The 27937-nt window shown below is 47.9% G+C and overlaps 2 protein-coding genes across 12 annotated transcripts in view; one reads left to right on the forward strand and one right to left on the reverse strand.

Annotated features, from left to right (window-relative positions):
• Positions 1-3189: 3189 nt before the first annotated feature.
• On the forward strand, positions 3190-10006 carry DYNC2I2 (dynein 2 intermediate chain 2). Its single transcript, XM_087944053.1, is given in 11 exon segments — positions 3190-3407; positions 4534-4794; positions 5450-5559; positions 6283-6444; positions 6555-6663; positions 6743-6802; positions 6804-6846; positions 6849-6910; positions 7826-8058; positions 8660-8817; positions 9618-10006. Coding segments are annotated over 11 exon segments (1515 nt in total). The 5' UTR covers positions 3190-3329; the 3' UTR covers positions 9857-10006.
• Positions 10007-10108: 102 nt separating this feature from the next.
• The window catches only part of SPTAN1 (spectrin alpha, non-erythrocytic 1), a 75467-nt gene continuing 57638 nt past the window's right edge, over positions 10109-27937 (reverse strand). For 6 of the 11 annotated variants that reach the window (XM_087944049.1, XM_087944046.1, XM_087944048.1 and 3 more), the window contains 9 exons: positions 26004-26300; positions 25384-25496; positions 23431-23448; positions 18262-18316; positions 16546-16742; positions 15525-15578; positions 13343-13489; positions 12453-12600; positions 10109-10494 (listed from right to left, as the gene is read on the reverse strand). In XM_087944049.1, the coding sequence (XP_087800175.1) occupies positions 10369-10494; positions 12453-12600; positions 13343-13489; positions 15525-15578; positions 16546-16742; positions 18262-18316; positions 23431-23448; positions 25384-25496; positions 26004-26300 (1155 nt within the window). In that variant the 3' untranslated portion in view covers positions 10109-10368. Of the gene's footprint in view, positions 10495-12452; positions 12601-13342; positions 13490-15524; positions 15579-16545; positions 16743-18261; positions 18317-21100; positions 21164-23430; positions 23449-25383; positions 25497-26003; positions 26301-27937 lie in introns of all 11 variants that reach the window. The other 5 variants (XM_087944041.1, XM_087944039.1, XM_087944044.1 and 2 more) reach the window with 1 other exon arrangement.

A 27937-nucleotide genomic window follows, 5' to 3' on the forward strand; every position in this document is an offset into this window, starting at 1 on the left:
AAACTTATGCAACATGCAATTCCTGGGCATCTATTTCCAGCTTCTAGGTGACCCAACACCTATTTATGGAAGTTTATTTTCTCTTGGGAAATTGGCCTTCCCTGCCACAGTTACGGAGGAGAAAGAAACAGAAATTTATTCCTACTAAACCTGACTATTTTTGGTGCCTGTGTGCCTGTGTGTGGATCCCTTAGCCATTGTCCCTTGCTACTCCAACCATTACAACCAGTTAGGATATTTTGGGCATTCTGAACGCAGAACAGTGTTTGTTGGAGAAAGACACCCAAAAGGGTTGTGTGTGTTTTGTTTTTTTTAATGTTGCAACAACTTCTACAGCATTATCACACCGGCTTGTTGAGAGGTTCAAAGTAACGCTCTTGAGAAAAACCTACAGAAGAGTTTTCTGGCCATTTGGCAGGGCAAAAACAAAAAAAACCCAACAACACAATTTGTTTTTGTTCTCCTTTCTGAGGCCATCGGGGCTTTGCCACCTGTGCTCAAGTGCGAAATGTTTGTACTCCCCTCGCTCTCCACTTAGGCCCCGCTCAAGATGCATCAGCCCGGCTGGGGCCAAGCAAAGGCCGTCTCCAATCCGCCCCCCTCCCCTTCGCCCCTTTCCTCAAAATTATGCAGAGCAGAGGAAAATCGGCGTGTGAACAGGGACCCAGTGGAAAATTTCCAAAGGTGGGAGAACAGGGCAACCAAATTAGAATAACCTCCCCAGATAAAATCTGATGTCCAGAATGCAAAGAGAATTTTCTCACCAACCCTCCCGTTCAGGTTTCCAAAACGGTGTATTTCTCCAAGCGTGGCTGCATTCAATCACACGCACACTCACACACCCATGTTATCAACTCTCTTGGTTTAAAGTGTGGCTTGCACCACTAATATGTGGCTTAAGCAACTTTACAAAACCAGAAATTCTCCACGGACGTTTAACGCGGCCCATGAGGTTTAATCCTGCTACAAACAACTGCAGAAGAATTTTTCCAAACACTAAAAAAAACCAACAACACTTGATTTACTAACAAACGTAGAATGATCAACGCCATTAGGGACTGGAGAACAGTTAACTTTGCTGGATAGCTTTCTGGTAAACAAACATCCTTATTTTTCCTTCTTTTTCCCACATAAACAGAGAGCTCTCAAGTGTATCTTTCTTCCAGAAAGTGACTCATTTTTTTTCGGTCTCTCCAGGGACAGACCAACCAATCTACCGTCGGAGTTGCTTTGGGTGGTCTCTGGCGGCTTACTCCAATCCTCTTCGTGGTCTTGGAGACAGGCTTGTTGGGCATAGCGAGCGGATCTTCTGGAGGAGCAAACGTCTTGAGAAGTTCCGAGGACCAATTCTTTCCGCTGTACCCATAACGTTTCGAGGGTGAACTGTAGGATGTCTTTATCAGGGTAATAATGAAACCGATCCGAATGAAGGTAGAGTTTTTCTCCCGTTAGACCTTCTTCCTTGTACGACCTCAAGGTCTTGAAGTCTTCGTGGACTTCCTTTATGGCCTCCTCCAACTTCAGGAGGTCGTGGTGGCCTTTTTGGTCTTGAACGCTTGCCCAAATCACCATGGCCTCAATTCTCTTCTTCCTTGACCAGCTCTCGGTGAGGTCTGTAAGCTGCAAACGTCCGTTTCTGCTCAACCATCTTCCACACACTTCCATTTTCCCAGCTCCTCCAGGCTTTGCTTCAAAATTTTCAAGGGATGGGTGGAAATTAGCCATCCTGGCTGTGCCTGGTGGAAGGAGAAACGGGGTGGTTGGAATGAAGGGGCTGATTCTGCACTCACAAGGCAAGGGCAAGGCAAGGGCATCCCCAATAATTCTATTTATTCACTTCATCAGAGTTTAAAACGATTGGTCCCTTTTAATAATTGAAACAATACTGCCAAAAGATAAACAGAGGTCGATGCAAGCATTTCATATTGGCTCATCAGTACCTACATTGCAATAACATGGCTAAAATAAGCCCTTTTTAACCCTGTTATTGTAATGTAGGTATTGCTGAGTCAATTTGAAATGCTTGCATCGACCTCTGTTCCGTTTTCTGGCTCTATTGTTTGATGGCAGTTGTAAGGGCTGCTCACTTCGAGAGAACCTGGGGTGTATGTGGAACTTTCTGTCAAAGCAACTCATTTTAAAAAAGCACCTAAGGGTAAACCAGGATAAAAATGACTGGGCAAAAGCCTAACCAGCTTTCCAAAGTTTGCATAGTACGTTATTCACTGTTAACTAATCAAATCATGCTTGCACAACCCAGCAGTGGAAATCAAGGTTTGCATTAGCCGGGTTTTGCACTATGCATGCTAAATTCGGGATATAAGCTGGTTAAGGGCGTTGTCTCAACAGCACCGAAGTGCAGGAACGGCTGCAAATTCCCACGGAAGAGGATTTGCAAAGCGCTTTTAGCAGCAAACAGGCGACTGAAAGACGTGCCGTGACCGCCCTCTAGTGGCGGCCGGGAGCTTCGCAGAGCCCAGAAAGAGAAAATTTCATGCCCATGACTGCTAACCAGCATGAAACCGTGATTAAAGGTAACGAAGGGGAGAGAAATCAAGCGTGGGAAAGCAGACGGGTACCAAGAAGAGGAGCCTAACAAAAAAAAAAGAAAAGAAAATTAAAACATCTGCAGGGAAGAGAGAGCTGGAAGGAGGGTTTGCAAGCACATTGTTGTGTTTCTCAACCCAAATCTGGATTTTTTCCACCCGATTGTGTTTCTAGGGCTTTCCCCCCAGTTAAAACCTAATTTCTTTCATGCATTGCGTTCAATAGGTAAATATAATTTGTTTATCTATGGCTTCCCTAAAAAACATGGAGGCTTTGAAGAAGGGACTGGACAGTCATTTGTCTGGAATAGTATAAGGTTCCCCTGCTTGAGCAGAGGGTTGGACTAGATGACCCACAAGGTCCCTTCCCACTCTTATCTGTTAATCTCCTAATCATGGTTTAGGATGCTTTTGTTATTTGGGGGGTGGGGGTGCATTCTGGGTTTGTTTGCGCGCAACGCCTTGGTTTCTTAGGATACCCCGTGGCCCACCTTGCTCTCTTCGCCCTGCAGTGGGCGGATTTGGACAAACCACGGCTTTGCCAAACGAATCCTGGTTTGCAGCAGCCCTTAAAACTGGTCTCAGGTCCGTAGCTGGGTTCTGCAGCGAGCCGCCGCGCCGCCAGAGGGCGCTGCTGGGCTTCGCGCTCGCCGCGCTCGGGGATGACGCCTTCGGGACGGCGCCTCCGCGCGGGGCCCAGCCCGTTGCCACGGCAACCGCCGCCGGGCTGCCTGCGGAGAGCGGCGCGGTGGGCCCGACTGGGGCCCCGTTTGGCTCCCCGGGATGTTCGGGGACGCGTCGACCGGCGTCCTGGACGTGGAGTCGGTGTGGAGGAGGGACCAGGGGACCCGATGCGAGGAGGTGCGGGGGGCCGCTCTGCCCTGCGGCGGGGTGGGACTACAGGACCCATCTTCCCCAGCCGCAGCCCCGTTGGCCTTTGTGGGCGCTGCTCCCACCTTTCCCCGGCTGGGACCCGCGCGTGGTGGCGATCGCCGCCCCTCCGTTCCCTGTGTTTTTCTTTGGGGGGGAAACTACAAACCCCATAGTGCACAGCGGCATGGCAGCCCCCCCTTTTTTTTGTATTGCAAAACCGCCAGAGGCGACCCCTTCCCATCTTGCCTTGACTGTGGATGATGGGCTGTGGTGCCACGCCAGCACAGGGAAGGGATGGGAGTGGTGGGTCTTGTATTGAGGATCCTGGCCATCATCAAGTCGGGGGCTGTGGATGATGGGGCTTCTATTTAAAATAGCCAACATTGGGGGCTGTGGATGATGGGGTTTCTATTTGGAATGGCTGCCTTTAGTTGGGAGCTGTGGACGATGGGGCTTCCCTTTGGAAAGGCCAACCTCTGGTGGCTGTGGATGATGGCGTTTCTATTTGGAATGGCTGTCCTTGGTTGGGGGCTGTGGATGATGGGGCTTCTATTTAAAATAGCCAACATTGGGGGCTGTGGATGATGGGGTTTCTATTTGGAATGGCTGCCCTTAGTTGGGGGCTGTGGATGATGGGGCTTCCCTTTGGAAGGCCAGCCTCTTTGGTGGCTGTGGAAGATGGGGTTTCTATTTGGAATGGCTGTCCTTGGTTGGGGGCTGTGGATGATGGGGCTTCTATTTAAAATAGCCAACATTGGGGCTGTGGATGATGGGGTTTCTATTTGGAATGGCTGCCCTTAGTTGGGGGCTGTGGATGATGGGGCTTCCCTTTGGAAAGGCCAGCCTCTTTGGTGGCTGTGGAAGATGGGGTTTCTATTTGGAATGGCTGTCCTTGGTTGGGGGCTGTGGATGATGGGGCTTCTATTTAGAATGGCTGTCCTTAGTTGGGGGCCGTGGATGATGGGGCTTCCCTTTGGAAAGGCCAACCTCATTGGGGGCTGTGGATGATGGGGCTTCTATTTGCACTGGCCGCCCTCACTGGGGCGATGGTGGTGGTGCATGATGGGCCTTGTGTTCCGAAGACCCCCGACTTCTGCCCTCTTCCTCCCCGCAGAAGAGCACCCAGACCCTCCCCATCCCCACGGCCGAAAGGGTGGCCCAGACCCGCCACAGCCACGAGGTGGGCGTCCAGGCGGACCCTGAGGCCAGCCCGGCCCAGGCCCTGCCCCTCCCGCCGCCCCCGCTGGTGGACTACGCTGGCCTGTGGGCCTTCCTGCAGCGGGTGGAGGAGCCGGTCATCCGTGAGCTGGACAAGAACTGGAAGAGCCACGCCTTTGACGGCTTCGAGGTCAACTGGGCAGACCCCAATGAGACGGTATAACGGGGGTTTGCGGGGGGGGGGGATCCCCTCCCAGCCCCGAGGTTGTCCTCGACTTACATCAGTTCCCTTAGTGGCCGTTCAAGCGGTGCACTGGAAAAAAAAGTGACCTAGGACCAATTTTCACTCTTTACAACCGTCGCAATATCCCCCCCGTGGTCAGAGGACTTTACATTCAGAGGCTTAGCTGATCCGCTTTTATGATGGTCGCAGCGTCCCTCCCCCACCCGGGGCTCACGCGGTCCCCTTTTGCGACCTTTTGACAGGCACAGTCAACGGGGTAGCCAGATTCACTTTAACAGCCGGGTTGCTAATTGAACAGCGGCAGGGATTCGCTTAACGAACGTCAAATGGGGCAAAGTGCCCCGAGCCAATTTCTCACTTAGCAACGTCCATTTTGGGGTCCGCTGTGGTCGCAAGTCGAGGACCCCCTGCCATGTCCAGAAGTGACGCTCCCCTGATTAATTAGTAATTAATTATTGATTAAATTAAAATTATTCCCTGAGCATGAGAGAGGGCGCAAGCCCCAACAAAAGCTTGCGAGATGCTGTCATTGCCCCCCAGCCCAGGTGGGACGGAGGTCCCAGCCTCTCTTAACCACCTGCAGGGGCTTCATCCCCCTCTGCCCCCCATCCTCTCCCCTTCCTTGCAGGTGTCTTGTGCACACAGCCTGTCCTACCCGGAAGCCCAGGAGCGCAACCTGCAGGTGACCAGCATCTCCTGGAACGCCACAGGGGCCGTCCTCGCCTGCTCCTACGGCAGGTGAGCCGAAAGAGACAGGCAGGCATCCCCTCACAATTCGGGTGCATGTCCCTCTTTCGGTTCTTCCTCTAATGGCTCTGCCCTCCCTTCCTCCCTTCCCTCTCTCTCCTTCCTTCCTTTTCTCCCTCCCTTCCCATTTTCACCTTCCTTCCTTTCCTTCTCATTTTCCCTCTCCTTCTTCCCTTCCTTTCCTCCCTTCCACCCTCCCATCTACTTATTTTCTTTTCTTTTCTCCTTCCTTTCCTCCCTCCCTTCTTCCCATCTTTCCTTCCCTCTTTTCCTTCCTTTTTTCCTTCTTCCCTTCCTTTCCTCCCTCCCTTTCCTCCTTTCCACCTTCCCATCTACTTATTTTTTTCTTTTTCTTTTTCCTTCCTTTCCTCCCTCCCTTTCCTCCCACCTACTTATTTTTCTTTTTTTCTTTTTCCCTTCCTTTCCTCCCTCCCTGTCCTCCTCCTCCCACCTTCCCACCTATTTTTCTTTCTTTTTCTTTTTCTTTTTCCCTTCTTTTCCTCCCTCCCTTCTTCCCATCTTTCCTTCCTTCTCTTTTTCCTTTCCTCCCCCCTCCTTCCTTCCTTCCTTTCTTCCTTCCTCCCTCTTTCTCTCTCTCTCTCTCTCTTTCTTTCTTTCTTTCTTTCTTTCTTTCTTTCTTTCTTTCTTTCTTTCTTTCTTTCTTTCTTTCTTTCTTTCTTTCTTTCTTTCTTTCTTTCTTCTTCTTTCTTTCAGACTGGATGATGGAGACTGGAACTCTGAAAAATCCTTCCTCTGCACCTGGAACCTCAACCGTCGAGCGCTGAATCCCCACCGGCCGGATCTGGTGGTGGAAATCCCCAGCGCCGTCCTGTGTGTGGCTTTCCACCCCCAGCAGCCTTCGCTCATCGCCGGCAAGTGCTTCTTGACGGGGGGCTCCTTGGGCCAGGACAGGAAGCGGGCCAGGGTCGAACCTCCGTCCTCGATGCCCAAAACTCCCGGCCAGCTTCTCGACTGTCTCTCCTCAGGGGCCTGTTCAGTGGAGAAGTCCTGATCTGGGACACCAGCAGGCAGGAGGATCCCTTGACCTGGAGGACGGGCATGACCGACGACACTCACACCGACCCCGTGTATCAGGTAGGGGCAGGAAAGGGACGGAGCCCGCCTCCCTCCTCACGGCTTCCTGAGCTCTCTGATCCCTCCTTTTGGACCCCAGGTCAGCTGGCACCGAGACCCCCAGCAGCCGCGGGCCTTCCGCGTCTTGAGCGTCTCCACCGGACGGGAAGATCCTGGTGTGGCAGGAAGAAAAGGACGGCCTCCTCCGCCCGCCAGCGGTTTCTCTTTCGTCCAGCAGCAGATTCCCCGGAGCACAAAGCTCAAGAAGGCAAGGTGGGGGGAGGAGCCTGACGGGGGAGGGCCCTCCACAGCCCTGGCCAGTCTTACGCTGACCTCCGAGAAGGATCTGTGGCCGTCGGGCAAAAAGGGGACTTCGTAGAGTTGGAGACGCGTTACAGCCTTCGGCGTGGCCTGCTAAGTCACATGAATGTGGTGGGTTTGCACCTGAGGTCACGGTGGCGCAGGGGTGAAAATGCGGTACTGCAGGCTCCTTCTGCCGACTGCCGGCTGCCTGCCATTTGGCAGTTCGAATCTCACTAGGTTAGAGGTTGACTCAGCCTTCCGTCCTTCCTAGGTGGGTAAAACGAGAGCCCAGATGATTGGGGGCTGTAAACCACTTAGGGCTGGGAAGCACTGTGAAGCAGCGTGTAAGTCTAAGTGCTATTGCTGTTGATCTAGCTCCATGTCAGTCTGTCTGTCTGTCTATATCATCTATCTATCATCTGCTATGGTGGCACAGTGGTTAGAATGCAGGCTAACTCTGCCCACTTCCAGCAGTTTGATCATGACTGGCTCCCGGTTGACTCAGCCTTCCGTCCTTCCGAGGTGGGTCAAGTGAGGACCCAGGTTGTTGGGGGTCAAAGACTGACTCTAAACCGCTTAGAGAGGGTGGTAAAAGCACTGTAAAGCGGTCTACATGCTATTGCTATCTTATGCAGAATGGAGTCTTGTATGTTAAGCTGAACCATAAGATAAATCATTCTCTTTTATTGTTTTTTAAGGGCCTTTGTTCATCTTTGCAAAGACTCACAACGGCCAACTTCCTATTGCAGCAGAGAGAGGCTGGGAGGGCCAGGCAGGGCCCCCAATTCCCACTTGATTTTCCTGGTGTGTCTTTTTTTTCAGCGTTGTTTTGGATGCAATGGCACATAAGACTTTTTTCTTTGTCTCCTTCCCTCCCCAGCATCCTCGGGGAGACATGGTGGTGGGCGTGACGTCCCTCTCCTTCTCCCACTTCGAGCCCAGCGTCTTCGTCAGCGGCACGGAGGGCGGCTACTTGATGAAGTGCTCAACGGCGGTGGACACGGCTGCCCTCCTGCAGAAGAGGAGCTCCGTTCCCCTCAGGGCCCCGGCCCAGTTCAGCTTCTCCTCCCACGGAGGCCCCATCTACAGTGTCAGCTGCTCACCTTTCCATAGGTAAGGCCTGGCGGCGGCGGCTGCTGCAACATCTAGAGCACGGATAGGTTTTTTTCAGGAACCAATGCAACCAAATGCGTTTTGTTTGGGTGCGTTTCTGCACCTGCCATCTCAAACGTGGTTTGTAAAGGTGCGGGGGTTATAATTTGCCCTGTGGTAAGTAATCCAGGCCAATGTGGCTTAAGGCAGTAGGTAGCCCTGGCCTAGGGTTCCCATTCTCCCTTTCCAGTGGAAGGGGCCAAATTAAACCTGCCTATTCAGGTCTCTTTTTGAGTGAAAGGGAAGGACGCATCCATTTTAAGAGTAACAACAAACCTGGATTTGAACTTCTGGCTCAAACCTAGCCACGGTACAAAGACTTCTCTTGATTCAAGATCTTTTAAACCTGTGATTCTGGGCTATAAATCCGCCAGTTTCATTTTAGTTCTTTTAACGTGCAGCTAACGACTAGAGAGACGCCTGATGAATTATGGGCACTTGCAGCATAGCTGGAATTCCAGTTGTGCGCTAAGTTGTTTGGCTCTAGGCGCTACTCCTTGGATTTGGGATTGGCTTACACAAAACCTGCTTTTTCTTTTCTTTTTCCTTTCCCGTCCCCAAGGAATTTGTTCCTGAGCGGCGGGACAGATGGACACGTCCATTTACACTCAATGCTGCAGGCTCGCCCGCTGCTGTCCCTTCAGTTGTCCAAGAAATATATTTTCAGCGTCAGGTGGTCGCCAGTCCGGCCCCTGGTTTTTGCAGCTGCTTCTGGCGAAGGTACGTTTGGTTTGGGTAGCTGTGGCGAGGGGGGTTTGTCACGGCCGCGGTAGTGCAGTGGTTAGAGCTGCCTGCAATTTGGCAGTTCAATTCTCGCCAGGCTCCAGGTTGACTCAGCCTTCCGTCCTTCCAAGGTGGGTAAAGTGAGGACTCGGATTGTTGAAGGCAACAGTCAAGACCCTGTAAACCACTTAGAGAGGGCTGTAAAAGCATTGTGAAGCAGTATATAAGTCTTAAGTGCTATGGCTATTATTGTAGCCGATTGGATGTTGCATTAGGAGCCTGGGTGGTGCAGTGGTTAGAATGTAATATTGCAGGCTAACTCTGCCCACTGCTAGCAGTTCGATCCTGACCAGCTCAAGGTTGACTCAGCCTCCCGTCCTTCCGAGGTGGGTAAAATGAGGACCCCGATTGTTGGGGGCAAGAGGCTGGCTCTGTAAACCGCTTAGAGAGGCCTCTGAAACAGTATACAAGTCTTAAGCGCTATTGCTATACAGGATGTGTTTGTGTGTCTAGGTGTGTGTGGACGTAGTTTTATTTGAGCCTGCCAGTTGGCTCGCCTCATCCAGGTGGGTTAGCGAGTTTGGTACTCAAACCCGCAATTTTTCTTCCTCGCAGAGGATCCCGACAGGCTGGGATCATTCTTGCTTTTCAGTGAATCTATTTAATTTCCTGCAATGATTTTAAACGTTGGTGCCAAGCCCTGAATCATTGGAGGAGGAAAAAGCAGGATTCCGGGTGTGTGTGTGTGTGTCTCTTAAGGATTGCGCTGTTATTTAATCTTTCGGCTTGTTTTCCAGGGGAAGTGCAGCTGTTTGATTTCGCGAAGAGCTCGCAAAAGCCCTCGGTTTCCATCAGGCAGACGCCCAACCAGGCTCCCGTCTACTGCTTGGAGTTCAACCCTCGGCAGACTCAGCTCCTTGCCGCCGGAGACGCCGGCGGGACGGTGAAGATCTGGCAGCTGAGTTCGGATTTCACCGAAGAGGGACCGCGAGAGATGAGCCACCTCGATCAGCTCGCAAACGAGGTCACCGACTAACACGGCCGATCCTTGCTGGGTGTCAGAGATTATTTCGGGCAGGGAGAAGAAAGTCTTTGTTCATGCAACTATTGCCAATCCTCCCACAAAGGGAGCATGTGTGTGTGTGTGTGTGAGATGGAGAAGGTTGTAAATAAACATTAAGTAAAAAGCACTATTCTGAGTGGCATTCTCTTAAAGACTTAGCGGAGGGAGCTCCACGTTTTGTCGATGGGAATTTCTATGCTCCGGAGGCGTGAAAGAAACCCTCAATTTGGACTAGCAACTTTTATTGAAGCACAAACACACACTGACATTTTTTTTTATTGTTGTTGATTTGCTTCCTTCGACCTAAGGATGGAGGCGTTTAAGCGAAGCATTTTTAAGGTTACACAGGGATTGGTTTTTTTCGAGCACGAGAGGGGGAGACATGCAGAGAGCGAAGAAGCTAAACACACAGAGTGCATTCTTGGGATCGCTGGGTGTGTGTGTGGGGGGGGTGTGAGGGTTCAGGGCGGGGTGAGCGCTGGCGATCAATTCACAAAGAGGGAGCGTGTGAATTCGACGTAGTCGTAGGCGGAGGGAAGTTCCCGGCCTTTGCTGTCCATGTAGGGCTTCATGTGCGAGATGCAGTAGTCCGCCTGTTCCCGGGACAAGTTCTGGAAAGGCAAAAAGAAAGACAAAAGGTACCACAAAGGTCGGAGACCCGAGGTCAGGAATCCCCAAGGGGAGAGAGAAATCTTTTGAATTCGGACAACCAAATTCCTGTGTCAGGATTCCGGCAGTTGCCCTAATTAAATCATGAGCCTTGAGCTCAAGAACTTCAAAGGATTTATTAGGAGCGAACATGTCGGTAATGAAGCCGATTCTGAAACAACGTAATTCATTGTCACCCTTGACCCTGGTTTTCCCAACACCCTTCTGGGTGTATCATAATTCATATTGTCCAACTGAAACACCTTCATAGCCAAGAGTCATCAATCAAGTTCCCCAATTATGTTCATAGCCAAGAGTCATCAATCAAGTTCTCCAATTATGTTCATAGCCAAGAGTCATCAATCAAGTTCTCCAATTATGTTCATAGCCAAGAGTCATCAATCAAGTTCTCCAATTATGTTCATAGCCAAGAGTCATCAATCAAGTTCTCCAATTAGAGATATGCAGGGCAGGGTAGTTTAGTTATCATCTTTGCAAGATAAGAATGGAATGCACTTTGGGTTCCAAACTGCTGCACTGCTCCTTCAAATTTCTCCCCACCCCCCTTTCTGTTCATGGCAACTCTACAACAGGCATAGAAATGTTTTATGAGTTGACATCCTGCCTGCCTGGGTAGAAAACGTCAAAACTTTTTAAACAGGGTGAAGGAACGTAAGCAAGCACCGAAGAAACAATACCGTCCTGGAGGGAGAGATGACCGTATCGGAAATGGTTTCATCCACTTAGTGACATGCTCCTATACCACCTTACTCAGGTTGTGCTCTCATAATTTCTGGGGTGGTCCTTCTCTGGCTTCTGCGCTTGAGAGAACCCTACAAAATCATCTCTGCCTTACGTGGGGATATTAGCTAATTTTAAAATTTTAAATTACGTCGAAGGGGCCAGAAAGCACCTTATTTCCTGGAGCACAGCTGTCATCTGAGAAATCACACCAAGTGGTTTGTGGCCGCAGCCACTGAAAGTTTGGCTTGTGACCCCGTCTTAATGACAATTTGCTGGTCCTCGGCTTATGACCACAGTTGTTTTAAGTGAGACATTGGGGAAACGAGTGTCAGATCCGTGTATCTTGTCATTTCTTCAATGGAAGAAGAAAAGGGTGGAGGGGGGGGGACTGATAAAGAAATCCTTCTTGATGTAACCTGAATATATTTAATCTTATATCGAATTTGTATAACCTACACATGATACAATGGAGGGATGAAACCCAGATGGCCGGACCCTATCACCTCTGAGAGAGACGGCCAGGAGATGAAGAGACCATAAAAATTCCACAGTGAGATGTGTCCTGGGAAACTCTGGAAAAGATCGTTCTAAAAAAGGGGGGGGGGAATTAACATGTTGGCTCTTTTGTTTTACTAAATACACATCAAGAGAAGGGGAGGGGTCTTAAACTCCCTTATCTATCCCTGCATGCCTGAAGCACGTTAGATGCTGCTTTTAGCCCCTACATGAATTGTCTCATCTCAATAAAGGATTCCTTTTGATACGTTTGGTTTTCAGAAGTTCATTCTTGTTAATTGAACGGGAAAAAGTTCTGTAGCCTGACAGTGAGTTTTGCCGCATGGTACAACCTTCCTTGCCACCATTGTTAACGCCGAATCCCTGCAGCTGATAAGTTAGTTGTCAAAGGGAATCTGGCTTCCCCACTGAGTTTGCTTGTCAAGACGGTTGCAAAAGGGGAAATCACGCAGACACGGCAACCGTCGTAAGTATGAGCCAGTTGCCAAACACCTGAATTTTGATCAGGGGGTATGCTTCGAAAGTCGTAACTGAAAAATGGTCATAAGTCATTTATTTCAGCGTCGTAACTTCGGACGGTCCCTAAGTGAGCCGTTGTAAGTCGAGGACTGCCTGTAGTAAATGCTAAATCCCCCCGCAAAAAAAAAAAAGCTTCCCTTACTTGGTAAAGTTCCTCCTTGGTCACGTAGGGCTTGCCCTCCGAGCTGAGGGCGCGGAAAGCGCTCTCTATCTCCTCGCTGGACTTCACGTTCTCCGTCTCCCTGCTGATCATGAAAGCCATGTACTCTTGGAGAGAGACATGGCCATCCCTGCCGGAAGGAGAGGGGAAAAAAAGTTGGGAGAGGGAATTCTGGGAGTTGAAGTCCACCCATGTTGAAGTTGCCATGTTGAGAAACGCTACCATTCTGACCCAGCTCCCCAAACCCTCTGATGTGAACTCAAAAAAGATTTCTTTATTAGGAGCCCCGGCAAAAAGTTTCTCTCTCACTAGTAGCAGTGGCTCTTCCGTTCCAGGGACCGGCCCATAGATTTCCACTGCTCTCCTCTCCTCATCAAAAAGTTTCTCTTAACCACAGGCTAATAAGTCCGTCCGGCAGGGAGATGAATAGTTGTCTGTCACATTTATTCATCTCTGCCACCTGCCTTTGATCCCCAGAGCTAGGGAGGGGCTTTGCTAGCAGCAGTGGCTCTTCCATCCCAAGGACCGGCCCATAGATTTCCACTGCTCTCCTCTCCTCTGCCTTTTTCATATCTGTGCATCAGGCACTGGACCCAGCTGTTCCTCCTCTTCCTCATCAGCCACCTCCAGACCTGGGGGCTGTTGACTCTCCATCTGAGGCCTGACAGACAGCCCAGGCTCCGCCCCCCCTCTCTCTGACAACTCCATTCCCTCTTCCCCCTTGGAGCTCTCAGGTTGCGGACCCTGACTCCCACATCTCCCCCTCCTCCTCTGATTCAGTTGCTGGAGAGGCCAGTGGCCGACAGGCCACAACACCTGCCATACAGCTTTCGGGGTGAAAACCACAAGGGGATCCCTCTGAATGTTCTTACCGGTTGGGATCAACCGTGTCAAGAATAGCCTCAAATTCCGGATCCGGTTCTCCTTCCTCCACCATGGGCAGATCATAACCCAGGGAGCGCAGGCAGGATTTAAATTCCTGGTGGTTCAGACGGCCAGATTTATCCTTGTCGAAGTGCCTAGGATTAAATGAATTGATTTTACTTTTATTGGCTATACCTTTTCCAGACAGGCTATGAAAGAAACTCCAGATGTTGCTTTAGTACACAGAAAGATTTGCTGGGATTTGGACAGGCTACACACATATATAACCAGACTGCATGTCAGCCATGGGGCTAAGATCTAAGTTCAAAATATTCTTAAACATCCATCTCACCCTGGGCACCCCCCCCCTTTTTTTTGAACTATTACTATCTGGCAGACGGTACAGGACAACAAAAATGGCTAAGGACGCAGAAAAAACAATTACTACCAACCTGCCTTCCATTGGGGACCTGTATACTGCATGAGTCAAAAAGAGGGCTGTGAAAATGTCTACAGACCCCTCACATCCTGGACATAAACTGTTTCAACTCCTACCCTCAAAACGACGCTATAGAGCTGTGCACACCACAACAACTAGACACAAGGACAGTTTTTTCCCCAAATGCCATCACTCTGCTAAACAAATAGTTCCCTCAACACTGTCCAACTATTTACTAGTCTGCATTACTATTACTATTAATCTTCTATCACCCATTCCCTCCCACTTGTGACTGTAGGACTGTGACTTTGTCGCTTGTATCCTTACGATTTTTATTGACTGTTTCCTAGTATGATTTGATTGCTTATTGTACCCTATGATGGTATTCTGTTTGCTATATAACCCTATGACTATGATTCTTGATGAATGTATCTTTTCTTTTAGGTACACTGAGACCATTTGCACCAAGACAAATTCCTTGGGTGTCTAATTACACTTGGCCAATAATTCATTCATTCATTTTCATTCAAATAGGCTGAAAAACAGCTTCTATCCCAGAGCAGCAACTAATATTGAATTCTACGGTCTAGTGCAGGGGTCCCCAACCACCGGGCCGCGGACCGGTACCGGGCCGTGGAGCACTCTTTACCGGGCCGCAAAGAAAAAAATTAAAAAAAATGGCGGCTTTCTTCGCCTTCGGTGAATGCTGCTGGGATCGGGGATCAAGGACACAAATGAAAGAAGGGGAGGGAGGAAGCAACCGAAGCCTGTCCTGCTCTCTGGCTCAGCTCTCTCAGTCGCTTTCTCGCTCCTCCACCAGCCCAGGAAGAAACTGCTTCAAAGAAGCCGGGGGCTTTTCCTGTCGCCGCAGCTTCCCGAAGCGCCCGTTTCACCCCACCCGCCCGCCCGCCCGCTGCGGTTCAATCCACAGTGCTCCGTTCTGCCTGCCTGCCTGTCTGGTTGTTTGGGAGCAGCTTCGGCTGAGAATAATAACTATTCGCCTCTTTTTATCAGCCGAAGCTGCTCCGAAGCGAAGAAGGCAGGCAGGCAGGCAGGTAGAACGGAGCACTGTGGATTGAACCGCGAGCGGGCGGGCGGTGGGGGGTGAAACGGGCGCTTTGGGGAAGCTGTGGCGACAGGAAAAGCCACCCCACCCCCACCCCGGCTTCTTTGAAGCAGTTTCTTCCTGGGCTGCTGTAGGAGCGATAGAGTGACTGAGAGAGGAACGAGGCAGACACCTGAGGGAGGGAGGGAGGGAGACACCTGAGGGATGGGGCTGAGGGAGGCAGGGACGAGGCGCTCCCTGAGCTTGGTGGTTTGCTGGCAGACGTTTTATTACCCGACTAGGTAACAACATGAGATGTTACCTAGTCAGGTAATGAAACGTCTGCAAGCAAACTACCAAAGTCGGATTCTCTCCCCGGTCCTTGAAAAAATGTTTCTGCTTGAAACCGGTCCCTGGTACAAAAAGGTTGGGGACCACTGGTCTAGTGCAATATGAATGCAATATCAGGGGCCTTCAATTCAATTGCATAGAATGTGAAGGACGTGTGCTTTTATTTTTTATGTATAATGTACACTGAAGAGGGCATTTAATTTCGTGGTACGAGGTGAAGTGACAATAAAGTAAATTAAGCTAAACTAAAAAAACTTAAACCGGGTTCAAGTTTAAAAACAGGACTGGCTTTTGGGCACCCAGGAGAAGGTTTGCAGGCGAGGACGGCCACACCTGAAAACCGCTGCAAACTTACTTGAACATCATGCTGAATTCCTTCAGAGCTTCTTCGGTGACACCTGTGGTGTTCCTGAAAAACAAGAGCAAAGTGTTCCCTCGGTGAGAGGTTGGCACTGGAACGACGCCAAAGAAAAAGGAAAAGATTGGGTGGGGGAAACCTCCCTTCCCAAGTGAACAGAGTTCCTGCCTCTTTGACTTAACCCGTTGCCCCAATAGGGTGGAGGAAAATAAACCTGAGAAGTGTTCTTTCCCCTCGTTTGGTCCACCAGCTGAGTGTCTCTGGAGACTCTCAGCCACCCAGGTCAATTGTCCCAAAGGTGCTTTTCTCCCCCCTACCCCCAAGAGGCAACTGGATTTTCTGGATTTTCTTTGAAGAGGTTTCGCTTCTCGTCCAAGAAGCTTCCTCAGCTTCTCTCAGAAGCGTCTTCTGCTCTCAGAGCGGAAGAAGCTTCTCGGATGAGAAGCGAAACCTCTTCAAAGAAAAACCAGAAGCTCCAATGGCCTCTTGGAAAAGACCTTTGGGTCAACCACCTGGGGTGACAACCAGGGGGTGGGCTTAAATATTTTTTTTTAGCAACGGGTTCTCTGCCCGGTGGCTGGTTGGGCGTGGCCTACTCGGCCCCCCCCGCACCATGGGGTGTGTGTCTTGTTTTTGCCCTCCCTGGGCTCCGAAGGCTTTCCTCCAGCCTCCAGGAAGGCGAAAACAGCCTCCCCCGGGGGGGCTCTGGAGATTCTCTGGAAGCTGGAAACAGGCCCATGTCTGGCCTTCCACCCTCCCTGAGCCGCCTCCGTGGAGGCCCTGCACTTACCTGCATCCAAAATGGGCACCTCCAAAGTGGGGGCTCCTGGGAGGAGGGGAAGGGTGGGGCAGGGCCAGCCAGGAGTTGGATTTGGGGGTTCTCCAGAATCTTAGCTGGGGGGTCCTCCGGAAAGCCTGCGAGCCCCCCTACCCTCCCTGAGCCACCCCTGGTTACAAGATTTGAAGAAGCCGACCCACCTCCCATAGAGACCAACCTTTCTCTGCAAAGCTACCCCACCTGGCCTGGATCTGCTGCTCCAGGTTGTGCTGCATTCTCATGCCCAGCTGATCCAGCTGGTCCCACTGCTGGGCCAGCCCCACCGTGCTGTGCTCGGTGTACTTGTTATCCAGGATCAGGGCCTCTTCCATAGCTGCTCCGAGGTCTTCGATTTTCTTCAGCTGGCTCCTCATGGCTCGGATCTCCTGGTGCTTGCGCTGAAAGGGAAAGAGGGAGAACCGTGCACGAGCCTGAAACCCCGCCCCCAAGACCCCCTCCCCTCTTCTTCTCCCCCCACCCCCAAAAAATGTGCAAAGGCCTGGAAGGAACATCCAAGCCACTCGGTTTAACGCCCCCCCCCCCGGCCGGCCAAAGATTCATCCAAACTGAACTGGAAAGAAGCTTCGTATACAGGTAATCCTCAACTTAACGTTCGTTTATGACTGCTCAAAGTTACTGTCGGAGTAGATTCATGAACGGGAAGATAAGAGCATGGTAACAAGGTCAGCCAATGAATAGGCAAAGCAACTACGTGAGCCAATGAGGACTGTTTGGAAACTGAAACTAGAAGTAGCCCAGGCGTGGCTCTATATTAAACTCTGCAGCTCTGAAGCTATGTTAAGTTCTGAGTCTTGTCTATTGAAAATGAAACCGCTTCTCTCCTCTGCTGTGTGTCTTGCTTGCCTGCTGAACTGAAGAGAAACTGAGGTCTCTTTCTGAGCTCCTGAGTTGCTGCTGTTCTGCTCTGAACCTGTAACATGCCTGCTTCTGTTTGAGTTCGCTCCACGTTGGAGAAATCTACAACTGGTATTGTAAAATTTACTTTACTTGTTTATAAAGAAGTTTAAATGAAGCCTCAGCCATCCGTGTTTACTTTTCTAGGGTTGGAATTTACGTTGCAATAATCTGAACAGTTACAGCAACAATTTATGACCATTTACAACCATGTGCGGCATCCCCATAGGTCACGTGGTCAAAACTCACAACAAGTCCTATTTATGACGGTTTGCAGCATCCCGGGGTGTGTGTGTGTGTCCCCTTTGGCGACCTACTGACAAGCGAAGTCAATGGAAAAGCCAGATTCGCTTCCCAGCCATATTCCTATTTTATGATGGCACTGGTTCGCTTAACGACGGTGGCAAGCAAGGTCCTAAAATGGGGCAAGACTCACTTTAACGACTGTCTCGTTTAGCAACAGTTATTTCAGTGGGGATCATAAGCTGAGGATTTCCCTTTATAACTGTTCTTTGTTAAGCCTTCCTCCCTCCCACTCCCACAACTCTGGAATTTGTCAAATGTCTTGGAACCCAATTTAGGAAAGAAATTCCAGGTTATCTTCTCTTGCTTGAAATTACAGGTAGTCCTCGCCTTACAACAGTTCATTTAGTGACCGTCCAAAGTTGGGAAAAGTGACTTAGGACCGCTTTTCCCGCAGTTACGACCTTTGCAGCATCCCTGTCAATCAACGTGATCAAAATTCAGAGGCTTGGCAATTGCTTCATACTTATGACCATGGCCGTTGTCCCCGGAGGTGTGACCTTTTGACCAGCAAAGCCCAAGGAGAAACCAGATTCACTTAACAACCGGGATACTAACATATCAACCTGCAGTGATTCCCTTAACGGTGGTGGCAAAAGAAATGTCTCACTTAACCACAGCAATGTTAACTCGAGGACTACCTGTATTTTAACCCTGATAGGAATCCTCCTCCACATTTCGTTCCATCAAAATACACACCTTGGTTGCTTCCAGCTGAGACTCCAAGGTGCCAGATTCTTCCACCATGCAAGACCTGAAGAAAAGATTGGGCATGAGAGAGGCTCTTCAGCCAGTCAAAGAAATGGGGCTCGGAATTAACACGCTAGCCTCGCTTAAGGACGGGTCTGTTTAGTTCAATTAAGGCGCCAATACACTGAGGAGCAGCGTGGTAGAATGGTTGCAGGACCAGCAGCCTGGAAAATGGCACTCCTAGTCTTGCTTAAGGCACGAAACCAACTCCTAAGCAGCTCTTTGGATGGCTTACAAAATAGTTTTTTTTTTTTTTTTTTAGAAACCATTAAAAAACAAGGAAACAACATGGAACAGAACAAACACGCACGGCACCCCCTCTGTAGTGTTTTTTTTCACAGGGGGAAAAAAAAATGTTAAGATGTTTATACGCTGAAATTTGGGATATTTATCAATGTAAATCCAATCCACGTGTATTACCCATCTGATTATTTTAAGTGTCTCGGAGTGGTTTTGCAAATCCCCCAAAAACGTAAAAGCCAGTTGACGTCTTTCACCTTGATAGCAAAGTATCTTCTTGGGGTATATAGGGAAAACCCCTAGGAGAAGCGGCCGATTTACACACACTAGATTGGTGTGTGCGTGTGTGTGTGTATCCATGCAGATCAAATGCATAGCACCAATCTAGAAACCGGATCTTGCAATGAGTGTGGCAAAAACCCATTTCTCCTTTTTTTAATTGCTCCTGCAGAATTCCTCTCTGCATGAATAAAAGTTTGGTTTTGGAGCAAAGGCAAGGGGTGGGTGGGTGGATCCCTTTTCAAAACCAAAGTGTGGTCTGAATCTTTGGGTGGGGGGGTTGGATTAGAAGACCTTCCAAGGTCCTAGGATTCTGTGGTTTTAATTTCAAGCCCCATTTCGCAAACCTAAGTTAAGGGCGGCAAAAAAAAATCAAAAAAATAAAATCCATGCAAGTTCTAAAGCGCTGGTTTAGATCTGTAGGCAAGGGGGTTGCCCCCCGCAGCCATTCCCTGGAGCCTGACACACATACACACACACACAAGCCGCCGGTAAATTGCTTGAGATGAATGGGGGGCGGGGGGGAGTGCTTGTCAATGAGGCAAAAGACTTGACTGAGGATTTGCACAGTGCGATAGGGAGGGGAAAACTATGCACAAACTGCCTTGGCTCGGTTTGCACACTCCCTGCTCGTAGGGCAGGATCTTTTCAAGCAAAGAAAGAAAAAAAAAGCGTAGTGCCTTGGGCATCCAAGGTGCAGCTAGTCAGGGCTCTTTTTAAAGTGACCCAGAACGATCCATCTTTTGGGTTGCTCTACTGTAATTTAAAGATTTTTCTTCCCCGGGGCTCTTTTTGATCGAAAATGATCCATCTTTTGGGTTGCTCTATTGTAATTTAAAGATTTTTCTTCCCCGGGGCTCTTTTTGATCGAAAATGATCCATCTTTTGGGTTGCTCTATTGTAATTTAAAGATTTTTCTTCCCCAGGGCTCTTTTTCATCGAAAATGATCCATCTTTTGGGTTGCTCTATTGTAATTTAAAGATTTTTCTTCCCCGGGGCTCTTTTTGATCGAAAATGATCCATCTTTTGGGTTGCTCTACTGTAATTTAAAGATTTTTCTTCCCCGGGGCTCTTTTTGATCGAAAATGATCCATCTTTTGGGTTGCTCTACTGTATTTTAAAGATTTTTCTTCCCCGGGGCTCTTTTTGATCGAAAATGATCCATCTTTTGGGTTGCTCTATTGTAATTTAAAGATTTTTCTTCCCCAGGGCTCTTTTTCATCGAAAATGATCCATCTTTTGGGTTGCTCTATTGTAATTTAAAGATTTTTCTTCCCGGGACTCTTTTTGATCGAAAATGATCCATCTTTTGAGTTGCTCTACTGTAATTTAAAGATTTTTCTTCCCAAAAGGGCATGTATTTAAAGATTTTCTTTTTGATCGAAAATGATCCATCTTTTGGGTTGCTCTATTGTAATTTAAAGATTTTTCTTCCCTGGGGCTCTTTTTGAAGTGATCCAAAACAACCCATCTTCTTAAATTGCTTTACTGTGATTTAAGGATTGTTATTCCCGCTTCCCCAAACGTCTAGTAAATAAATACACAGCTTGGGTTTTAAACTCTGGAAACGAACCAAAGCGAAAATTAGTAGGGGAAATCTCAAAACCCAGATTGAATCCCAAAGCATTAAAACTTGGCAAGGTGGTCGAGAGTCCCAGGGCAGCTTGAGTTTTGGTTCACTTTGAAGTCCAGAGCCCTTTCCTTAAAAAAAACACAACCGACACTCGGTGCACACAAAAAAAAAACCACATCTCGGCTACTGTGTGGGCGAGCTTCACTTTCTAGGTGCCCCTGTGAAGTGGAGAGGACCTGGCTGGGGAAATCAGCTGGCAAGCTCACCCCTCCCTCACTCCCCCAAACTGTACCTGCTCTTCTGCAACCTGATTTTTCATTTTGCTCGGGTTGTAAAATTCCTGGGTGCTTAAGAGAAGGGGATGCTCGGTTTTTTAAAAACAGGTGAATCTCGCTCGCCAAGAGGTTAAAAGCATCATCATCAGCGTGGCAGGTAAGTGGTCACAAAGCAGTTACATGGCCTGTTTCAAGGGGGTGAACTTGTGGGGGAAAGGCCCCCTCCCACAATCCTTTCTCCCCACCAAGAGCATCTCACAGTAGTGATCGGTTAGTTCGAGAAAACGAAACAAAATAAAAAGGAAAGCCGAGCCTTAGAGGAAATTAGGAGTGTGCAGTTAAAAAAAAATAAGAAAACGAAAGGTAAAAAAAATAAAAATAAAAATAAAAACACAGCGAGGTAAGAAAAAGGAGAAAAACCTTCCAGACAGATCATCCCCAACTTCATACTGATAGACGCGAACGACACGACGGTAGGCTATGCTATTCAAAGGAAAAAAACCGTGTGAAATTCCAAAACAGGAGGAGAACATGGAGAGAGCACACTCACACACACACACACACACACACACAAAAGGGAACACGTGGCTTACAACTCTCGTCCAAGATCAACACTCAATTGTTGTTTTTTTTTAGACATAATCTAATTCAACTTCTCCACTCAGGATGCTGCTATCAAGCACTGCATGCCAAAACAACCAGACATAAAGGTAGTTTTTCCCACACCCCCTTCTGTGCCATTGTTCTCATGAACACTTAATTCTCACAGCACTGTGTCTCATTTCTCGTCTTTCCTACTATTTTCTCTTACTGGTTTATGATTTATCAATTTCTAACTTATAACTATGATTTATTATAACTATAATTTATTATCTATGACCTATCACTTTGTTCTTTGCGTGTACACTGAGAGCTTCTATTCCTATTCCATTCTGTTCTATTCCTATTCTATTCCATATTTTCTATTCTAGTCTACATTCTATTCTATTCTATTCTATATTCTTATTCTATTATTCTATTCTATTCTATTTTCCATATTCTATATTCTATATTCTATTTTACATTGTATTCTATTCCTATTCAATTTTACATTCTATTCTATTCCTATTCAATTTTACATTCTGTTCTATTCTACATTCCATTCCATTGACAATTCTATTCTATTCTATTCTATTCTATTCTATTCTATTCTATTCTATTCTATTCTATTCTATTCTATTCTATTCTATTCTAATTCTATTCCTATTCGATTCTATATTCTATTCTATATTCTATTCTATTCCATTCCATTGACTATTCTATTGTCAATTTTATTCTATTCTATTCTATTCTATTCTATATCCTATCCTATTTATCTTATCCTATTCTTTTAAAAAAAAATACAGGCAGTGACCACCTGTCAGCTTGAAGGCGTTTCTCTTCCTGCGCCCACACATCCAGTCTAGCAGGTAGAGGGTCTTTGCCAGCCGTTTCCTACTCATCTATGGGGCCGGGGTCTGGTTTCCAATCAGAAACGGATGTGGCTCTTTTAAGGAGCCGCAAGAGACGTGGCTACTGGCGCTGCCAACTGTCCCAAGCGTCTCTGCAGCCCCGAATCCTGACTCCTTGCCTGGTCCTGCTCTCTTGCTGCTTTGAACCAGGGAGGCTAAAGGCTTATCTGCACGCCTGGAGGGGGGGGCCCTAGATTTAAGATTCCAGGGGCAGCCACAACTTCTTTCTTTCGTGGGTGTGCGAGGGAGAGACAGGGGTGGGGAGGGAGGGGAGGAGAAAAAACAAGGAACACAACCAGAAAGGTATATAATAACCAAGCGGCCCGTTTGGGTTGTTGAGTCTGTGCTCTTCTACTCTCCCCTCCCCCCACCCCGGTCCGTTTCCTCCAGTTCTGTAATCCGAATTTCTGGTTTGGAGGCAAATCGCGGTTCGTACTGCTAAGAGAAGCAGCTCAATCAGCACCAAACCTTGGGGGCATCAGAGGCAGGTCCCAGACCACTCCTGGTTTTGCCAAGATGCAAAACAGAGACCTCACTGGGGAGGGAGGACCAACTCCTTAAACATCGGAAGCCCAAGGAGCTACGGTGCCTTTTATTTCCCATAGTGGCAGAAAGGGAATAAAATAACTACAAAGAGTCATACCCACCACCCCGTAGCAGAGTGGACAAGCAAACGGATCAGGAGAAACGGAGAGACGGAAAACAAACTCTGAAATCAGACGACGTGGGTTCCTTCTGAAGATGTGGCCGTGAGTTCAGGTAGAGGCTAATATTTGGAATAGACTTCCCTGCTCAAGCAGGGGTTGGATTAGAGGACCTCCAAGGTCCCTTCCAACTCTGTTGTCCTGGTTTGGTATGTTACTAGCAGAGCCCAGCCAAGGACTCCATGTGTCCCCAGGGGAGATGGTTGTCCTCGGTTCGTGAAGACGCACAAAATGGAGGAAGGAAGCACAGTTGGCATGTTGGAGCTGAGGAAAGTAGGTCAACAAGGCACCAAACAGAAAACACCGCGATGCTACTACGGTGAACAAGAAAAGCTTGTTTGTGTGCGTCTGTAAGGAAGGGAGAGGGGCAGGAGGATTTCTGTTTCTCAGGACCTGTGAACTAACCCCAAATGTTGGCTAAGGGCCTCCTGCAGAGTCCAGGCATCCATGCCCAAACCAGGTGAACTCTGCTAACACAGTTGCCTCAAGCACAGCAATGGCACGAAGCAGCAAGAGTGGCTGGGGAAAAAAAAAAAACGGGGAAATTTATACTCACCCATCGAGCAAGTAGGTTCTGTAGAGCGTGACCGTTTGATCGTGGCGCCACGGGAGGAAAAATGAGGAACGGGACAGGGAGGAGGAAGACAACGAAAAGAAGGGGCTGTTAGTAAGAGCAGGCATAGTTCACAGCTCAATATCAAATCAAGTTTGTTACCGTCCAAGACCAGAGACCAGAACAAATAAGGACACTCAGGGAATATCCAGTTAAAAATTCTAGAATAAAGTAATGAATAATGGATAAAACTCTATATTAAAATCACAATTTGGCATCCAGTCTGTCAGTTTACACATGGGTGTCATGCCCCTGTCAGAGTTTGAATCCAAGGAGGAAGCGGCTGACAGGGAGTGGGAGTGAGGCTCCGCTGGCTGTGGAGGAAACTGGGGAAGGGCAAAATCCGGCTGGGCAGAGCAGGAGGGAGGTAAAACAAGGGAGAGGGAGTTCAGAGGAAGACCCAGGCCCACCCCCTCTTCATCCTAGGGCACGCAGGGAGGAACGGAGAAGGGAGCAACGTGGGTTGAGTGGCTTACGGGGAAGGGAAGGGCCCTGATTCCCTTCACCTGGGAATGAGAGTTTAAAAGAGATGCAAGCTGAATGAGGCATCTGCTAGGAACAAACGTGAGTTTATCTTGTTGACTTTAGTTATCTTGTGTTCCTGGCATCTTCCCAACCGTGCTGAGTTATTGCCATGCCTTCACGTCTGGAATTCCTTCTCCTGCCCTGCTGGATTCATTACCTCATTTTGCCTTGATTGGACTTATAGTTACAGTTTTTGATTCTCTGCAATTCCTGGGAGAATTTTGCTCCAGCCCAGAAGGTAACCAGGTTGGAGCTAATAAAGGGACTCCTACTGATTATCTGGCTGGGTTGCCTTTGTTCCATGCCCTTTGGGTCCTCACCCATGGCCTAATTATGCTATGATATCAATCCTTAAACTGTGAGGCCCATAGTCATTAAATACTAAAGTCGTTAAATATTAAAATGCAAAAGAGCAGTAATGCAAAAGGATTTGCTATATTAGTTGTGTAAAACAACTAAGGTTATTTGTTTTGGTCTCTGGGCTTTGGTTGTAATAAACTTGGCTTTGATTTGAATTCAGCATCAAATTTGGGACTTTTGACCTGACTCCCAATTTCCAAGCCCATTTTATCCCGCGGTTAATGTATCACTGCAGGTAGTCCTCGACTTACGACCACAATAGAGCTCAGCATTTTTGTTGCTAAGTGAGACAGTTCAGTGAACTTTGCCCCACGCCACGGCCTTCCTTGTCACTGGCATTAAGCGAATCGCTACAGTTGTTAACCAGGTCGTTAAGTGAATCTGGCTTTCCCCCCCATTGACTTTGCCGGTCACTGCAACCGTCATAAATATGAGTCAGTTGCCAAGCGACTGAATTTTTTTTGATCAGGGGGACCGTGGAGATGCTGCAATGGTTAAGTGTGAAAAACGGTCCTAAGTCTTTGCCGTTGTAACTTTTGTACGGTCACTAAACGGACTGTAGTGTTGAGGACTACCTGCACCGATTGGGCAATTTAGCCTGAAAAATATCTAAATGAGAGAGATATTATTTTCTCCCCCCACAAAAAACAGTGTCTCTATTCACTGTGAAAGTTCTGGAGATGAGTTCACATTTGGAAGAAAAACTAGCAGTAAACTCCTCCCTTAAGAAAATAAGAGGTTTCCAGAAGGAGTGGAGCCCAAGGAACACCCAGAGGGCATGAAGACGTTACACCTGCAAATCTTGGTTTAAGGCAGGGGTCCCCAAACTTGGCCACTTTAAGACTGGTGGACTTCAACTCCCAGAATTCTGAATCCTGGGAGTTAAAAGTCCACCAGTCTTAAAGTGGCCAAGTTTGGAGACCTCTGGTTTAAGGCCTAGCGTGACAGGCTTTAGTAATTCAACAAGCCAGGGCTGGGTAGGTTAAGCCAAGCCAGCCCCAGAAGCAGCACCTGGTCTCCTGAATCCACTGGTGGAAAGTGTTGGCATGCTGGGCAAACTCCTGGCGCAGCTTATCGTTCTCCTCCTGCCTGCGCTGCTCCTTCTGAAGTTCCAGTTCGCGTTCCTGGGGGAAAAAGGGAGAATGTGTCACGGAAGGAAGGAAGGAAGGAAGGAAAATGAGAAAGAAGGAAGGGAAATGAGAAGGAAGGAAGGAAGATGAGAAAGAAGGAAGGAAAATAGGAAGGAAGGAAAATAGGAAGGAAGGAAGGAAGGAAGGAAGGAAGGAAGGAAGGAAGATGAGAAAGAAGGAAAGAAGATGAGAAAGAAGGAAGGAAATGAGAAGGAAGGAAGGAAGGAAGATGAGAAAGAAGGAAGGAAATGAGAAGGAAGGAAGGAAGGAAGATGAGAAAGAAGGAAGGAAATGAGAAGGAAGGAAGGAAGATGAGAAAGAAGGAAATGAGAAGGAAGGAAGGAAGGAAGGAAGGAAGGAAGGAAGGAAGGAAGGAAGGAAGGAAGGAAGGAAGGAAGGAAGGAAGGAAGGAAGGAAGGAAGGAAGGAAGGAAGGAAGGAAGGAAGGAAAAAAGGAAGGAAGGAAAGAAGGAAGGAAGGAAGATCAGGAAGGGAGAATGACCTTGATGATTTTCTGCAGGTTCCTCCAGGTCTCCTCCAGAGCTTCCATCGTGAACCAGGTGTAAGGGTTGGAGGCCACGCGGAAGCTCTTGATCTGGCGGTCCAGCTCGGCCAGCTGGTTGAAGTCGGCCTGGGCGGAGCTGAGCGAGGACCGGAAGGCGTCGTGAGCTTCTCGCAGCGCCTTGATCTCTTCCAGCGAGTTGCAGCGCACGGGGTCGGTCAGGTCCTCTTCCGCGTTCTCAAACCAGCTGTTGAAAGCTGAGGCTTTCTTGGCAAAGGTCAGGAAGAGGTCCTCCACCTAGAGGAGAGGACAACCCTCAACCATCTACCCAGAAGGGAGCAGCTAAGGATCGAGGGGGCCCCCCATGCTGGATTTGTAAGGAGGAAAACACTCCGGGGGTGTATAGAGATAAGATGGGGTGGCCTGTCCTTTTGAAGGTTTTCAAGAAGAGATTTGACTGGAATGTCAAACATGCCATCTTTTTTTCAAACAGTGGGTCATCTGGGTACAGATATCTTGTGCCGTAGTATTTATGCTTAATACAATTTCCTTACCGTAACAATAATTAGGTTACATTCTTATTTTAAACTACTATACATATCTTAGCGTTGTAACCATCCCCTTCCTAATTCCTTCCCCTCTATTTTTATATGTTCATATATGTTTTATATAATATATAATATATATATATATATATAAGCTGAGAAGTGATCCTAGGTTATCGAAAAGGCCGTGGTTTGGAACAAGCTCTCCTAGACCTCATTCCCCCGTTTGAATTTCTTAAGGGGGGCGATGCCCACCGATCAGGATGGGACACCTGGAGTGACCAGATCGAAATAGCATAAGAGAAACCACTAGCTGATTTTTTTTTTTTAAAAAAAATCTATCTATCTATCATCTATCTATCTATCTATCTATCTATCTATCTATCTATCTATCTATCTATCTATCTATCTATCTATCTATCTATCTATCTATCTATCTATTTACAGTATCTCTACAGTATCTATCTATCTATCTATCTATCTATCTATCTATCTATCTATCTATCTATCTATCTATCTATCTATCTATCTATCTATCTATCTAAACACTGTATATTAATATATATATCTTCTAATTTCCTATACTTAATCTCTAATTTCCATTTTTCTTTTCCAACCATTGATAAAATACTTCCAATGTCACATAATATTCAGTTTGTTCTTTTTTCTTCTTCTAATTGCCAGTGCTAAGTCTATTAATTTCTGCATGTTCTAATATTTTCCTGATCACATTCTCTTCTGTTGGAATTTTTCACTTTCCCAGTTTTGAGCAAATGCTATTCTAACTGCAAGTTAGTACAAGAATAATTAAATGTGTCTGTCAACTCATAAAACATTTTGTATACACGTTTTATAGTTGACAACAGAAAAAAGCGGGGGGAGTTTCAAAGAGCAGCTGGCAGTGTGGAATCGAAAGTACATTCCATTCATATTTTTTTCAGAGATTGATTAGATGACTGAAGCTTTTGCTGGCGCAAAAATCTAATTGGAGAGCATGATTGATGACTCTTGGCTATGGAGGTTTTTTTCGTTGGATGATACACCCACAGGGGTGGGGGGGAAAAGCAGGATCAAGGGTGACAGTGAACTACGTATCTCAGAGTCGGCTACACCCAGGCTAACTTCTAATAAATCCTGTTTAGTTTTGGGAAGCGTGGCTCGAGGCTCATGATTTAATTGGAGTAACTACCGGTCTTTTCTTCACTGTAACTTTCAGATATCGTCCCTAACAAAAAACATTTCAGGTTATGTCTATTATGTTGCTTTCAGCGCTATTCTGATGGATTAATCTCGAAGCTTCCTTAAATTCAATCCCCCTGGCCAAAGGAGATTTCTTAAAGACTCTCTGGCGAAGCTGAATGGCCGATTCGCGGCTCTCCCCCGCGCATT

The sequence above is a fragment of the Notechis scutatus genome, chromosome 15 (genome assembly GCF_049901735.1).
Source record: "Notechis scutatus isolate UNSWTSFEM ecotype Mainland chromosome 15, rNotScu1.2, whole genome shotgun sequence".
Lineage (NCBI taxonomy): Eukaryota > Metazoa > Chordata > Lepidosauria > Squamata > Elapidae > Notechis > Notechis scutatus.